Raw genomic sequence first — 15,155 nt, 5'->3', positions numbered from 1 at the left:
ACCAGCTCCTTCCACTTGAGTGTATTCAGCGAAGAGCGTTTCGAATCGTCGTCGATCAGTCACTTTCCGAGCGTCATTGCGTAGAGATGTGGGGTCTCTCTGCATCTTCTACAGCATTTACCATGAGAGTTTTCAGAGGACTTGTTCGGATTAATACCTGCAGCTGTGTTTCATCATCGTTCATGGCAGATTACGAAATTCCACTCGTATCACCTAGGTTTCCGTCGCAACTAAGCGTTTTTAGGGCAGTTTTTTTTTCGACGCACTGGTGTTCACTAAAATATTTCCGAACCAATTAGTCTTGGGATCCTTCAAGAAAAGAGCGTACCAATTCGTAAAAGCCCTCTGGCAATAATATGATTGTCTATATGGTATCACTTAACATCAGGTGTACCTCCTGGCTGTTCGACCGCTGTATAAAAAAAATAGCTATCGCTATAAATAGAAATTAATTCTCTTAAAAAATATGTAGGTATGTTTAATATATACCAAGATGCTCCTTCGTGCATGTGTCAGCCCCTTGTCCGATTTGGTAAAGGGGTAAATTATTAACCAGTCATTGATCTTTCAGTCGGAACCGTGCCTTCACGGCGGCTACTGCGCTGATGGAGTTAACAGTTTCACATGTGATTGTACGGGTACCGGGTACAATGGACCCACCTGCGAAACTAATATTGACGAGTGTGCGCCGCAACCTTGCAGGAATGCAGCCACGTGTATAGACGACCTAAATGATTATCATTGCATGTGCCATCCGGGATTCACTGGTATGTAATTTGGTAAACCTGTATAGATGTTAACTATGGAAACAAAGCCTAGCCCAACATGGTCTCCGAACAATGTGATCTGTTAAATTAATCTGATTTTACACTTTTGCATATTTCCATAATCTATTACATTTCAATTGTTAAAGATAAAATAAAAAAAAAAGATTTAAATTTGCTAAAAAATTAGATAAGCAAATTCAGATTGTAACACAAATTACCAACAACCAGATATATTTAATATTACTTAAAAAATAATATGTAAAACTCTGGTATCGTTTATTAGATAAAATGGCTTTATTATTCCTCTTTTATAATAAATATATTATAATGATCAATGCATCTAATAATAATAATTTATAATATACAGTATATTTTTTTTATAAGTAGGTAAATTGTTTAATGTTTTTATTTGAATATGTATTCCGTTTTTGGTGTATGATGTTATTAAAAATATTGTTTACAGGTAAAAATTGCGAAATCGACATCGAAGAGTGCGAAAGTAATCCATGCAAATACGATGGTGTATGTCTCGAACGAAGTAATACAAGTTTGTACCAGATGCCTGATTCTCCACCCGTGCTAGTGGGTCCGCAGCCGCATATGCTATTACCACAAGTCTTTTATCAGCCGTTCTCACTTGAAAATGCTGGAGGGTAAGTTAAACTAATAACTAGCCCCCTTATTTCTCAAACACACCGATAAACCAAGTTCAGGGTTTAAAAAATCGCAAAATTAAACAGCCTATGTTGACCTCATGAACAAAAAAATTGCGAATTTATATTATTATTTCTTATTATATAAATAGATTATTCAATACTAACAGTACTTTGTTTTCAAACTTATTCTCATAAAGTCGGTTAAAAAAATGCCAAAACTTCTTTAAATTCATTTCAAAATTCAATATTTTTTCTTAACTCACTTATTACCCAATTATTCTATGATTTAATCAGGGTTTTTAAAAAGAATAATTATTTCAAATTACTTATATTGGTATTAAAAATATATTTATTAATTGTGTTTTATAAGTTTTATTTAAACTAACTATGTGAAAATGCATTTATAAAATATAATATTGCGGGTAGTATGGCAAAACGCAGAATGAAATGGAATAAAAATATATTCCCTACCCTCAGATATAAATAAATATTGATTATTTATTTGCAGTTTCGAGTGTGTTTGCGTGACGGGTACAACTGGACCTCGTTGCGAGATAAATATTGACGAATGTGAATCGTCCCCTTGCGGACACGGCAAGTGCGTGGACGGTATCGGCGAGTACCGGTGTGAGTGCGCGCCCGGGTACGAGGGAGAACATTGCGAGATTGAGATCGATGAGTGCCAGAGGTAACACAGATTATTTATGTGCATATAAAATGTTAGTACATTGTTGTAAGAAATATATGTTGTTAAGCCAACCTAGCTAGCTTTAAACTTTCTAAAGATATTTTAAATGTACAACAAAAAGTTCGTTCTTATTTATCGAAATAAAACATTCGGTTTGGTTATGATACAGTTATATTGTTCTTTACATAATATACGTACCTGAAAATGTTCAACATGTTCATGTGCGCATTTAACATTCGCTCGAACAACTCGAAAGGAAAACATCGTGAGGAAACCGATATGTCTTAGACCCAAAAAGTCGACGGCGTGTGTCAGGCTCTGGAGGCTGATCACCTACTTGCCTATTAGATTGAAAAATGGTTAGATAAAAAGAGGTTGTAGCGCCACTGATTTATTTTATTTATTACTAAATAATCCACACATTAGTGTTATTATGTAATCTTAACACATTAATGGCTAAATGTTTTGCATGAACAATTATTTTTAATATTATTTATGTTTGTTCCTTTAATAAATAAATTGAACGATCAGGTACGCGCCATGCGCTCACGGACGTTGCTACGACGGGCACGCGTCGTACATGTGTCTATGTGAACCGGGTTGGGGTGGACGAAACTGTTCAGTTGTACTACGAGGCTGTGCAGATTCACCCTGTGCTAATAGAGGCAACTGCCTTCCTTGGCTCGCCAATGAGACAGACCATCGCTTCAACTGCTCATGTGCGCCGGGCTTTTATGGGACTACGTGTGAAAAGGTAGATAACAATCTAAAAACACTAAACGTAAAAAAATATTGTTAGATTCGGGATCCATTTAAATGAAAAATATTTGTCAGGGTGGTTTCCCAGCTCTTCCATAGCAAACTTAACACTTTCAAGTCAATTGCGTTTATCGAATTTTAATTTTTATACTATATAAAGTATCAAATGTAAAGTTCTTTTTTATTATAAACACAAATGTAAAAATTTAGACTAGATATAAATTTGTTGAGTAGTGTTGGCCTAGTGGCGGTGCACGAATGGACTTTCTTTCTATGTGCGCATTTAACATTCGCTCGAACGGTGAAGGAAAACATCGTAAAGGAACCTGCTTGCCTTAGACCCAAACAGTCGACGGCGTGTGTCAGGCACAGGAGGTGGATCACCTAATTGCCTATTAGAGTCAAATAATAGCGAAACAGATACATAAATCTGAGGCCCACACCTAATGAGGTTGTAGCGCCATTGATTATTTTAGTATAGTATTATTATGTATAGTTTTGTTAATATACACTAAGCAGTAAATAAAATTAAACAAAGACATCCTCTAGTCGTGAGTGTCATAATTTTATTCAATATAATAAAAATCCCTGCCTTCAGTATTTCCGAACCAATTCGACTTCAAGAAAAGAGCTTTCCAATTCTTAAAATGGCGGCAACGCCAGCCTTCCAATGCGGCAGTATCACTTAATATTAGATGGGCCTCTTGAATTATTGTTTAATGATTAACAAGTGACAACAACGACACTAACTGTCGGTTAGTGAGAGGGTAGATCGGTTTTAGAGAAAACATTGTGGGGTGCCTTACTCGAACCTAATATCGCTGTTTTGCTGAAGATTTTTCTTTTTTTTCAGCTTTAAGTGCCAAAAAATTTTGATTCTTTTATTTTATTTTATTGTGTGCTTGTATCGTATATGTTTTAATTTTTTATTTCTATTTTTTTTGTGAAACTTATGTTTACATTATTTTAGATGTAAGATTTTGTAAAATAATTAGTAGATTATTACTGTGTGTGATGTCGTAAGCTTAACAACTAAATAAATAAATATTAAGAAATGTTTAAAAAAAAACTGACAATACTGACGAAATTCGATGCGTACACATTTTTTTAACGCGAACTATGATTGACGTTTTTGACGTCATAGTCATAGTTTGAAGTTATACTCAGCGCTGTCTCGACTCTGCATATCACATTCAATTATACTAATTTAATTCTATTTGAATTACAATGTTTAAAAATAAGACTTAACTTGCATATTACAGATAACAACTATGTCTCTGGAAAAGAGTAGTTTTGTGGAAGTGAACACATCGCGTGAGGAAGGTTATGACATCTCTTTCCGGTTCAAAACTACCCTCGGAAATGGTCTATTGGCGATGGGTCGCGGTCTCACGTACTTCTTCTTGGAGTTGTCGAACGGAAGACTGAATCTTCACTCCAGTCTATTGAATAAGTGGGAGGGAGTTTTCATTGGATCCAATTTAAATGACAGTAATTGGCAGAAGGTTAGTGAATCAAAATCATATTTATTGTGAAATCGTGGTTAGAACGGCTATATTTTTTTTCATTTATTTATTTACATATATGTAAATCTGTGCGTGTGTTTGTGTAATTAAGTACTCATCCTAAACGGCTGGACTGATTTTGATGAAACTTTTTGTGTCGTCAAGTGGATTCGAGAATGGTTTAGAATCTAAACTTTAGATTGATGATTATTTTGTATTTAAAACGTGTGTCTAGGACAACTTCTGTCCGCTAGTAACTTACATAACCCTTAAGAAGTAAGAAGTAGACATAGGAAAAATTGGCTATGCCAAAAATCAATCTGGAACTATTTGGGAAAAACACCTTTTGTATGGCAATTAAGGTTTACAATAAAATACCAAAATAATTAAAAGATCTTGCGACTAGAGTCTTTGAAAAGGGACTTGGTGTATTACTTTTGGAAAAAATTGACTATTAAATAAATGATTTTTTTCAGGTCTTCGTAACAATCAACTCGTCACACGTGGTGCTATCAGCAAACGAGGAGCAAACAATATACCCGATAAGTCAGAATGAAGCCTTCAACGCTACGGTGACGTCATTTCCGTCGACACGGCTCGGTACAACGGGCTCATCGTACGGAACGTTAACGCACGGACCGAATTTCTTCGTTGGATGCTTTCAGGATGTCGTCGTTAATCAACATTGGGTGAATATTTTTCTTTTAATGTTATCTAAAGTACTCCGACAGTGAATTGTATCCAGTGCTGGATTAGCCACATAGCAAGAGTAGCAAATGCTACGGGCCCCGCGAACTTAGGGGCGCGCTCCAACGCCTGTCTGACCGTAATAAAAAAAGTATTAATTTAGATAGTAGCGTAATATATCTTGCATACCTTTAACGCACAGCGCTTAGTCTATGCTTCACTTCCACATAAAAATAAACTCGACTTCGTCAAGTATAATCGTAAAAATAAGTACGTATTTAAGTACGTGTAAGTACTTACTTTAAGTAAGTGTAAGTTTACGTAGCCGAGATTGTACTTTTCTAATCTATTTTAATATAATATCGATTATAAGTATTTCGAGGAAATAGGCGAACTATTTAAATTCTAAAGCCTAACCAAGGGCCCCTAGGCAGAATTTGCTACAGGCCCCGCGCTGGCTTTATCCGGCACTGATTGTATCTTATAACTTGAAGAAATAGATCGTGGTTGGTAACACAGAAGGCAAAAGATTGTATGGCCGTCCACCAAATCATTGTCCTCAAAACTATACACTGTTATAAGAGAGGCGCTAGACTGAAACCAGTGGAAACAGATTATGATGATGCTTCCTTGCTGACCACGACGCTCAGACTTGAGCTGCCGACTGAAGAGAGAGAAAGGACTTTAATTGTAATGGGCCGTGCGGTTGCAACAGTTATTCTTTAGTTCTTCTATTGCATCAGTCCTGGTCATAGTTCAAGTTAGGTTATTTAAAAAAAAAGTGCGTGCGCACAAAGTACACATATCAGAAGTGAAACTTCTTTGGCAAACTAATTTTTAACTCTTGTTTCCGAAACTTAAAGGGAGGGAAAAAGGAAGATGTTAGGAATTAAATGAATTTAATTGTCATTAAAATATGTTATCTCATTAAAAGTGTCGAAAATTAATAGAAATAATATTTTTTTTTTAAATTTTTATCTTCGATAGTAAAAAGACGTGGCATTTTAATTTACAATCTGTCATTTGAGATTTCAATCAATTATTTTGCATAAAATATAAAATACTAATCTTTCATAAATTCTCTTTACGAAATTTTAATTTTAAAAATAGAATTTCTATAAGGCAATTCGCCCTTCTCACTCTCTCTCAATCGGTCTCAATCGCTCGCTCCCTTTTCTTCGACAAACACGCTGCTAATATTAATATTATTGCGTTTCATCTGTAAAAAAATTACCCTCATTCGCCTAAAGAAGTTTCACTTCAAAAATTAAATTCTGCCTCGGGTAGAGCTGTTCGGATCGGAGTGGTTATACTCTACATGGAGGGCATGGTCGAATTTTTAAGGCAAGCAGACAGTAGTCAAAAATGTATCAATACTATGTTTTCTGTTTCATATATATTGTTTATCTATGTCATCTGTTTTGGATTTCTATATTGTCTGTGTTTTGTTGTATAATATGTATGTTAGGCGTTAGCTGTATGATTACAAATAAATAAATACGTCCTAGGCCGATGGTGGAAATTGCAAGCGGTGCGGCAATTCATCTTTCTTTTTAGGACTTTGATTGTATTAGTTTTGATTATTTTGCAGACATACGAGGGTGGTCCAATAAGTACGTAGCCAGCCTACAAAAAAAAAAACATTTGGAAAAGTGATTTCTCGTTTTCTTAGTTTAGACTTTTCTATAGATGAATGCATTTTTAGCCATGGTCCAAACTAAAGTATTACGCAAATCGATAGCTAAAATTTTAAAATCAACTTATTTAACGGTTTTAAATTTTTACAGGTACTTCCAGAAGATTCGAATACAACTATTCCTGAATTCAGCACGGAACGTGTGGGGTCAGATTGGGGAGAGAAAGAGACAGAAGAGACAGAAACAGAAATGGATCCCGAGGGTCAAGAAGATGAGGGTCCTAGGGTGGTGTTGAGAGGAGTTCTTGCGTCCTGCCCCCGAACACCGCAGTGCGAGCCTAACCCATGTCACTCTGGAGGACATTGCGAAGATGCTTGGACCACTTTCGTGTGCTCATGCCCCCGGCCCTATTTGGGACATACTTGCCAGTATAGTGAGTTTCATTTATAAATTTTAAGGAAGCCGTGATAATATTTAATAAATTCATATAAGGGAGCGTTCAAGTATTACGTCACGCAATTTTTGGAGATTATTGACACACACACACACACACTCCATGTAACGCGCCGTAACGTTTTTCTGTACCTAAGTACAGTACTGTACCCAAGTATAGTGAAACGTTTCGTGATCACCTAGTGACTCTTTATACCTAAAAGTTACCATTATGTAGTGTAAAGTACTGGAAAGTCTAAAATAATATTAAAAATAACGCGTAATTCAATCCCCGCCCCGCATCGTAACGTTTTACAAAAGGAACCCCCCTTCCAAAATTCGTTACGTAATACTTGAACGCTCCCTAAGCCGTATTTTAAACTTTTGGTAAAAGTTATTTTACAAGCGCTATTGCTTTCAGTTACAAGGAAATATAAATATATTTCTTTTACATTTTCATCTAAATCGATATAATATATTATGAGTAAACACAAAAGATTAGAACGTGTAGGTACTTTAGACTTTTAAGATCTACTGAGGTTAGGTTAGTAACAAGTCCGTTCGCACGAAGTCTCGAAATAAGTGAGTCAACGCCGGTGTTGCCACGTTTTATATAGGTTTCTGCTACAAGATGGCGTTAGTCCGCTAACAATTTATTAATATTTTTATCTTAAAGATTACACTGCGGCAACGTTCGGGCAAGAGTCCGCCCGACGCCACTCAGTGGTAGTGGTGAACGTGTCGGAGGCAGCTCGACGCGCAGTGCACGCGGCACTCGACATCTCCATGTTCGTGCGCACGCGCAAGCCAACGGGGCAGATATTCCATCTCGGTTCTGGCGCTAGCAGGTACAGAGATAATGTTTCCTTCAGCATATATTAGTTCTTTCATTAATAGATGTAATGGCTCTGATGGGAGAATAACTGCTTTCGATTCTTGACATTTATAAATTTATTTGAATTGTCGATTATTCTTGTTTGATAAAAACATTTATTTTTTATTAGCCGACGTAAAAAAGTGAATTTAAAAAAATTCGAAAACTTAGATTTAATCAGATATTTTTTTATTTTGATCGGAAATATTCCAACTGTTACAGTTAGAATAATATAAGTAATTTTTACTGACACTGAAATCGGTAATTCTTCAAAGTTACATTTTATTTTATTATAAAAGAATCTGAGACCTTATATTTTATTGACACAACCAGAAATAAATAAATTAATCATATTTAAATGACTAAAACATGTTGTTAAGGAACTTCGTATCATCTACATAGATTTGCGTCAAAAACTAATAATTTTTTTTGAAATACACCTACGATTGTATTTATTTATTTAGTTACACTTTATTACCTTATACAAAAAACATACATATAAAAAAAACTAAAAACAAAGTTTTTCTGGAAAATCAATTGTTTTTTTTTTGTGTGTTTTTCTTTAAGTTTCTTTCTTTACTTATTGTTTAAACCTTCCCTAAGCGTCCAAAAATATTTCAAGATTATAATTAGTCAAATCGGTCCAGCCGTTATCGAGTTTTAGCGAGACAAACGAACAGCAATTCAATTGTATATATACCATATATATTACAGATACGGCGGTACCGATGAGACATTGGTGGCGGCGTCTCTGAAGGGTGGTGAGTTGTTGGTACATCTGCGGTTCAACCACACTCCCGAAGATTACACTGTGGGGGGTACCAGGCTTGATAACGGACACTTGCATCTGATACAGGTATTGACTATTATTTTGGAATACATACAAAGTTTTACGAATTGCATCGTTTCAACTAAATTACAGCTGTCTCTTTCTATCAAATGGTAATCACAAGTAGGCAGATAGAGACAAAATGTTCTCTCTTCTTCTTTTAGTAAAAAGAGTTGATTTAGTTTTTATGAATAAGGGGTTAATTTTATGCTTTCGCAGTCATATGGCCAAGGTTTCAATTTGAATGAAAATAATAATAACTCACAGTTCAATCTCTATAAAATTCATCAGTTTATTAATCATATAATTCGCATTTTTAATTAAATAAGTGCCAAGGCTGTACATTTTTCACACTCAAGCTTTCTTAGTTTTATAATCGTGGGGATTTCCTACTCTCGAACTCTCTTCAACTATTACATTGCATTCATTATATGTGTGTCAGTAATGTGTTGAGATAAAAATAATTTAAGCTTAATAAGCTATTAAGGCAGTTTTATTGTTAGTCTTATCTACAAACACATAGTTTAATTATTATGTCAGTGATTTTAAGTATTAAAACAGATAAAAAGATGCAAATTTGCTATTGCTTAAGAAAGTTGCACTAATAATAGTTATTTTTTAATTCTGAATGTTATTTTTCAGGTGGTACGAAATTCAACACTGGTACAAGTGAAGTTGAACGGCACTGAATACTTCAGGAAGTCGATATCAGCTGCTAAGCAACTTGATGCACAGGTTCTTACTAAACTTCTTGTTTTTTAAATATATTTTAATATAAAAAAGGTTTTGTATTAGAACAAGATATCGCATTGATTCCTACCAATATTGAACATGAAAGTTTTTTTTTCAATGAGACATTACGATCTAACCTCAAGGATAGTTAACGTAAGAAAATCTCTATTAAAAGCTTTGTTCTTGTGTTCTTTTTTATTTTTACAACTGGCTAGCACTTGACACAAACGTGTACTAACACTAATTTACTAAAGCAAACGGTTTTAATCTTTTCACTCTTCTCAGTAATTTAAGAAACAAAATTAAAAGAAATGGATCTGCAAGCGATATATTAAAAAATTTTATATAGTTACTTAGTGATACAATGTACTTGGTAATAAGTCTTCTTTATTACGTATATATGGAAGAAATCTGTATATATCTCAAAAAAGATTTCAATTTAAACGGCTAACGTTACCTAAGTTACAATAAACTTACTTTAATGAAAAATTAACGGATCATCTCGATATGACTTAGTGTAAAAAAAACTTGTGGACTTACGGAATTTAGCACACGCTTATAAGCCAAAATATTTCTTTATACTCAAATATTTTCCGATTCCAACAATATTTCATATACACACCCTTTTTTAAAAGCAATATCTATTATGTGTGATTGTTTAATCACGCTAACCTATCAAAAATTATTAAAAAATAACCAGTGGTGCTACGTTTTAGGTCTGGGCCTCAGATTGATGCATCTGTTTTGTGAGCTCGTCTTTTCTAATAGGCAATTAGGTTAACAGCGTTCTGTGTCTGTCGCTTTTTGGGACTAAGGCACACTGGTTTTTAAAAAAAATGTTTGTTTGTCAATTGTCATAAAGTCCATTTCGCAAGAGTCGCAAGCTAAAGCCAGGACAAACTACTTTTACAAAATGATTACACCATACATACTATTTACAGATACTATACCTTGGTGGTCCACCAACACCAATTGTGCCCACCGAATCCACTCTTCTACCAAACACAACACAAGCGCCCATCCCCGAACCAGACGACTCCGAGTACTTCAAAGGTGTCATTCAAGATGTCCAAATATCAAATGGACTGAATGTAACCATTGTGGAATTTTTCCCTTTGCGAGTCGAGGGCGTTTCCCTCCCCCCTCCATTTGGGGAGGTGGAGCTGGACCCGAGTGGGGTTTTAGAGGGCGTAGTGTCGGATGACGTGTGCGCGTCTACGCCCTGCCATCATAATGCGACGTGTACTAATACGTGGAATGATTATATGTAAGTTATTTTGTATATATATATAGTTAAAAATAACTTCAACGGTGAACCTTATTTCTTTTAAGAGATCTCTTTAAGACATTACTTAAAAACTATGTGCTTCACTATAGAATCTAAAGAAAGAAAAAAGTGCATGCGTTCAAAGTACACATGGCAGAAGTGAAACTTCTTTGGCAAACTAATTTTTAAGTCTTGTTCATATTTAGACAAATCTAAAACTTTAGATTTCCAAGACTTAGAGGGAGGGAAAAAGACATGTTAGGAATTTAATGAATTTAATTGTCATTAAAATAATAAGTGTCGAAAATTAATACAAATTATAAATTTAATTCTTTGATAGAGAATTTGAGATTTCAATAAATTATTTTGCATCACTACATAGTATAAAACAAAGTCGCTTTCTCTGTCCCTATTTCCCTTTGTATGCTTAAATCTTTGAAACTACACAACGGATTTTGATGCGGTTTTTTTTAATAGATAGAGTGATTCAAGAGGAAGGTTTATATGTATAATAACATCCATTAAATAGTGGAGAAGTACTGTTATTTTTGAGGTTTCTAATGTGATGTCGTAAATAATTACATTTTTTCCGCTTACATTGCAAACGCAGGCTGAACCCTACGAGTTTTATCAAAATAATGTACTAAGTATTGTACACATTGAAAAGGTCTACAGAAAAGTCCATGATGGTATATGTCTATCTCTGATGGATAACCCACAATAACTTTTTTTTGTCATTTACTTTTTACGACAAATAATGGCTAATTTTCGAAGCGATTTTAACCAATACAGCATTAATCCTTAACCAATTAAATACCTTGAATACATTGTTCATTTAATATAGATCTATATGGCCCTTTACACCGTATGATTTAAGTGAATATTTTCGAAGATATTACAGATTTAAAAATTGCGGGACGTATCGTTTGCGGCGGTACCGGCCGGCCGCAGTTTTTCTGTAGTGTATTTAGTATCAGCATTGCACCCGTGCGAAGCCGTGGCGGGTCGCTAGTAAAATATAAAACACTAATATTTCATAAATTCTTTTTACAAAATTATAATTTTAAAAATAGAATTTCTATAAGGCAATTCGCCCTTCTCACTCTCTCTCAATCGGTCTCAATCGCTCTCTCCTTTTAATTCCAATGCCCAATTCTTCGACAAAAACGCTGCGCATCTTCGAGACGCTAATATTATTATTGCGTTTCATCTGTAAAAATTTTATCCTCATGCGCCTAAAGAAATTTCACTTCAAAGATATTTAAAAAAAAACACGAATTTGTATAGTAAAATGTTGATGCAAATGTTATTTAACATATGTCATACATTTGTAACCTGTAAATAAATGACATCGAATTGAAATGAAACCAAATTTGCTTAGGTGCACCTGTCCACGTGGTTACAAAGGAAAGCAATGTGATGAGGTCGAGTTTTGTCAGCTGCAGGGTTGTCCGCTTAACTCACACTGCCGAAACCTTGACAGAGGGTAAGTAAGAAATTAATATTTTCTTGAGATAATCGAACAATCTAAAGTATGTGTATGTATAAAAACGCTGTGTTAAGATTATGTGTTACTGGAAGGAGCTAGTCTACTAGTGGTTTAAATTTTTTAAGTAATTAAATCCATATTTAAAAGTAAAAAAATAATACCTTATTGTGTAGATTAGTAATTAATTACAACCTTACCGCAATAATAAATTTTTTCTTAGTAAATGAATCTATATTTTAGATACGAGTGCGTAGCGAATGCGACATTTGACGGTGTGAACACGACGCTAACGTACACGTTACGTACGCCCGCAGCGGACGCACTCGCTGAGCCCGTTGACCTGCCTCAAACGCTCACGCTTACGTACAGGTACTATATTTATTTTAATTACAGCACACACGCATTTCACACTTGAAACGAACCGAATGGGAAAAGGGATTTTTTTTATATCTCATATTATATTTTTTCTTTGATTATTGTTATTTTGTGTGTTTATGTGTGTGTGTTTTTGTTAGTAATAAATGTTACGTCTATGTCTAATAATTAGTTTATTGTGTAGTAAAGTGTGACCATGCAGAATGCCACTAGTCACAGCATGAGTTAAATAAAATCCAGGGCAACAGCGGGGCACAAAACTTTTATTCAAAGGTGTGATTTATATCAATGGTGCTACAACCTTTTTTTAGGTCTGTGCCTCAGATTTCTGTATCTGTTCTGTTATCATTTCTAATAGGCATGTAGGTGATCAACCTTCTGTGCTTGACACTCACTGTCGACTTTTTGGATCTAAGGCATGCCAGTTTCCTTACGATGTTTTCCTTCATCCATACGAGCGAGTGTTAAATGTGCACACGAACATAAAGTTCTTTGTTGCATAGCCGGTGATCGAACCTTCGACCCCAGATAGATCGCACGTTAAAACCGGTAATATAAATGACTAAAAATTGCCAAGAAATTGTTAATTTTATATTAATAAACATAATCTAGGTATCAATTGCTTACAATCTCTAATGCATATCAGAAGTGTAATAAGTAAGCTCGCTTACTATATAATGCCGTAAGTATTAATATAATAATGACATGTTTTTAACAGGAGCAAAGTAGGCGGAACTTTATTCCGCGCGGAACTTGACGAGTCAGAGCAAGACTCTGAGAAGAACACGACCAATGGTATATCCTGGTTCAGTGTGGGCGTGTACAGAGGACAGGCAGCTTTGCAATGGCGTCTTGGGGGATTACCCGCGCTACGTACGCTGCGCACGCGCAATGACGCGCTACATTGGACAACGTTAAGACTGACCTTCGTCGATCAACAGATTAAAGGTATTGAAATTTGGTTTTATTTTTAATTTTGATTGACTTGTTCGGTTTCATGTGACAATCACTATTTGGGAGAATATTTTTTTTATTTTTTTTTTACTTTTTTATGTATTCTTTTTAATATTGAATCAATGAATTGAATAAATTAACAAAAAAACATATCGCTAGAACCATTAATAATAATACAAATGAATTCTGCCTTTCTTAATAAGTACATTATTAACTAAGCCACGATGCATTCTCTATATCGCGTTCCTAAGTTCGATTCCCGGCAAATAATTATTTATTTCGCGTTGGTATATATTATTTGTATTATTCCAGGTGCATTCATAGACAGTGAAGGACGTGAAGAAGTTACCCTTACAGATAGTATTGACGTGGCAGCTTGGCAACGATTGGTCACCCGTGGGGTTATAACCCTCGGAGGTATAGGACTCGCGAGGACACGGCCACACCCCACTGCTACCACTTATATGGTAAGTTTATTAAATTAGATTTTTTACATTTATTATTTTTTAAATTATAAACAATTTTACTGTGTGTCGTAGATTTTAATTTTCGTGTATCTTATTTTTTAATTTGAATCAGTAGTTTACGGGCTCAAATAAACTCTCCAGTATTAGTAAAGATATATAACATATTATAAAAAGGTTTAGGTTAGTTTGTTTTATGTTTTCTTGTTTTGTTTATATTGATTTTAGTTTATTTTTATATTAATATGTTTTCTATCGCTGTAGTATTAAGTTACTGTAAAAATAGGAAATAAATAAATATTTAATTCGTCACATACTTTGATATAGCTATAATTTAATTATAGCATTTTTGATAATATTTTATCTATATATGAAATGAATTTGTTTAACTGTTTGCCTGACAGACGGACAATACGACAGAAACAGTGTGGGAATACTCAGAAGGTGACGAGTTCGATGACAATCTTAATGGGGAGTACTTCAAGGTAATTATATTTTATTATAAATATTGAATCTATTCTCCAGCTGTTCGTTCCTTTCTGTTCTACTTAATCCTTAATTCGTTCATTCAGTAATTTCCGTATGTCTAAAAGTATTGGATTTTGATATGCGGGAGTGCTTTCAAGAGCTGCCAAACACTTTTTCTCTTTGAACTCTGACATATTTAACAGTGCTCACGCGGAGGTGGTGAGATACCTTGAGATACCTTTTGGAATACGGGCCATAATCTCTTAATATCTCTTGCCTCGTTGGTTTTTATTAAATAAACTTGCTAAAAAAATATTATCTCCCTAGTTTTACATCTCTCCATTTTAGGTTTTTTTAACCAATTCTTTTTTGTAAAATTGTTTTACTAAAACATATCAATTCTGTAATTATATATTTGTTTATTAAATAAGGTTAATTTCAGGGTTGTCTCGGCGCGGTACACGTGGGTGGATTGCTCTTACCATACTTCACAGAAGAGGAATTATTTGTAGGCGCCGCCGCAGCCCTACTCGCTGCTCAGCCGTATTACGCATTATTGTGAGAATTATTTT

The 15,155-nt window shown here is 34.6% G+C and overlaps 1 protein-coding gene across 1 annotated transcript in view; it reads left to right on the top strand.

The window, feature by feature from the left end:
• LOC125063627 (protein crumbs) overlaps positions 1–15,155 on the top strand; it is a 73,344-nt gene that overhangs the window by 46,954 nt on the left and 11,235 nt on the right. Inside the window, exons 19-35 of the mRNA XM_047670164.1 lie at positions 572–767; positions 1,231–1,420; positions 1,932–2,111; positions 2,643–2,865; positions 4,133–4,375; positions 4,852–5,064; positions 6,850–7,132; positions 7,808–7,979; positions 8,720–8,861; positions 9,477–9,569; positions 10,508–10,833; positions 12,215–12,319; positions 12,563–12,691; positions 13,416–13,645; positions 13,964–14,118; positions 14,520–14,600; positions 15,026–15,141. Coding sequence (XP_047526120.1) covers positions 572–767; positions 1,231–1,420; positions 1,932–2,111; positions 2,643–2,865; positions 4,133–4,375; positions 4,852–5,064; positions 6,850–7,132; positions 7,808–7,979; positions 8,720–8,861; positions 9,477–9,569; positions 10,508–10,833; positions 12,215–12,319; positions 12,563–12,691; positions 13,416–13,645; positions 13,964–14,118; positions 14,520–14,600; positions 15,026–15,141 — 3,077 coding nt within the window. The remainder of the gene's footprint in view (positions 1–571; positions 768–1,230; positions 1,421–1,931; positions 2,112–2,642; positions 2,866–4,132; positions 4,376–4,851; positions 5,065–6,849; positions 7,133–7,807; positions 7,980–8,719; positions 8,862–9,476; positions 9,570–10,507; positions 10,834–12,214; positions 12,320–12,562; positions 12,692–13,415; positions 13,646–13,963; positions 14,119–14,519; positions 14,601–15,025; positions 15,142–15,155) is intronic.

Source organism: Pieris napi, chromosome 3, assembly GCF_905475465.1.
Source record: "Pieris napi chromosome 3, ilPieNapi1.2, whole genome shotgun sequence".
NCBI classification, from domain to species: domain Eukaryota; kingdom Metazoa; phylum Arthropoda; class Insecta; order Lepidoptera; family Pieridae; genus Pieris; species Pieris napi.
Note: the sequence above shows the minus strand (reverse complement) of the source record. Positions and strands in the feature narration are given on the sequence as shown.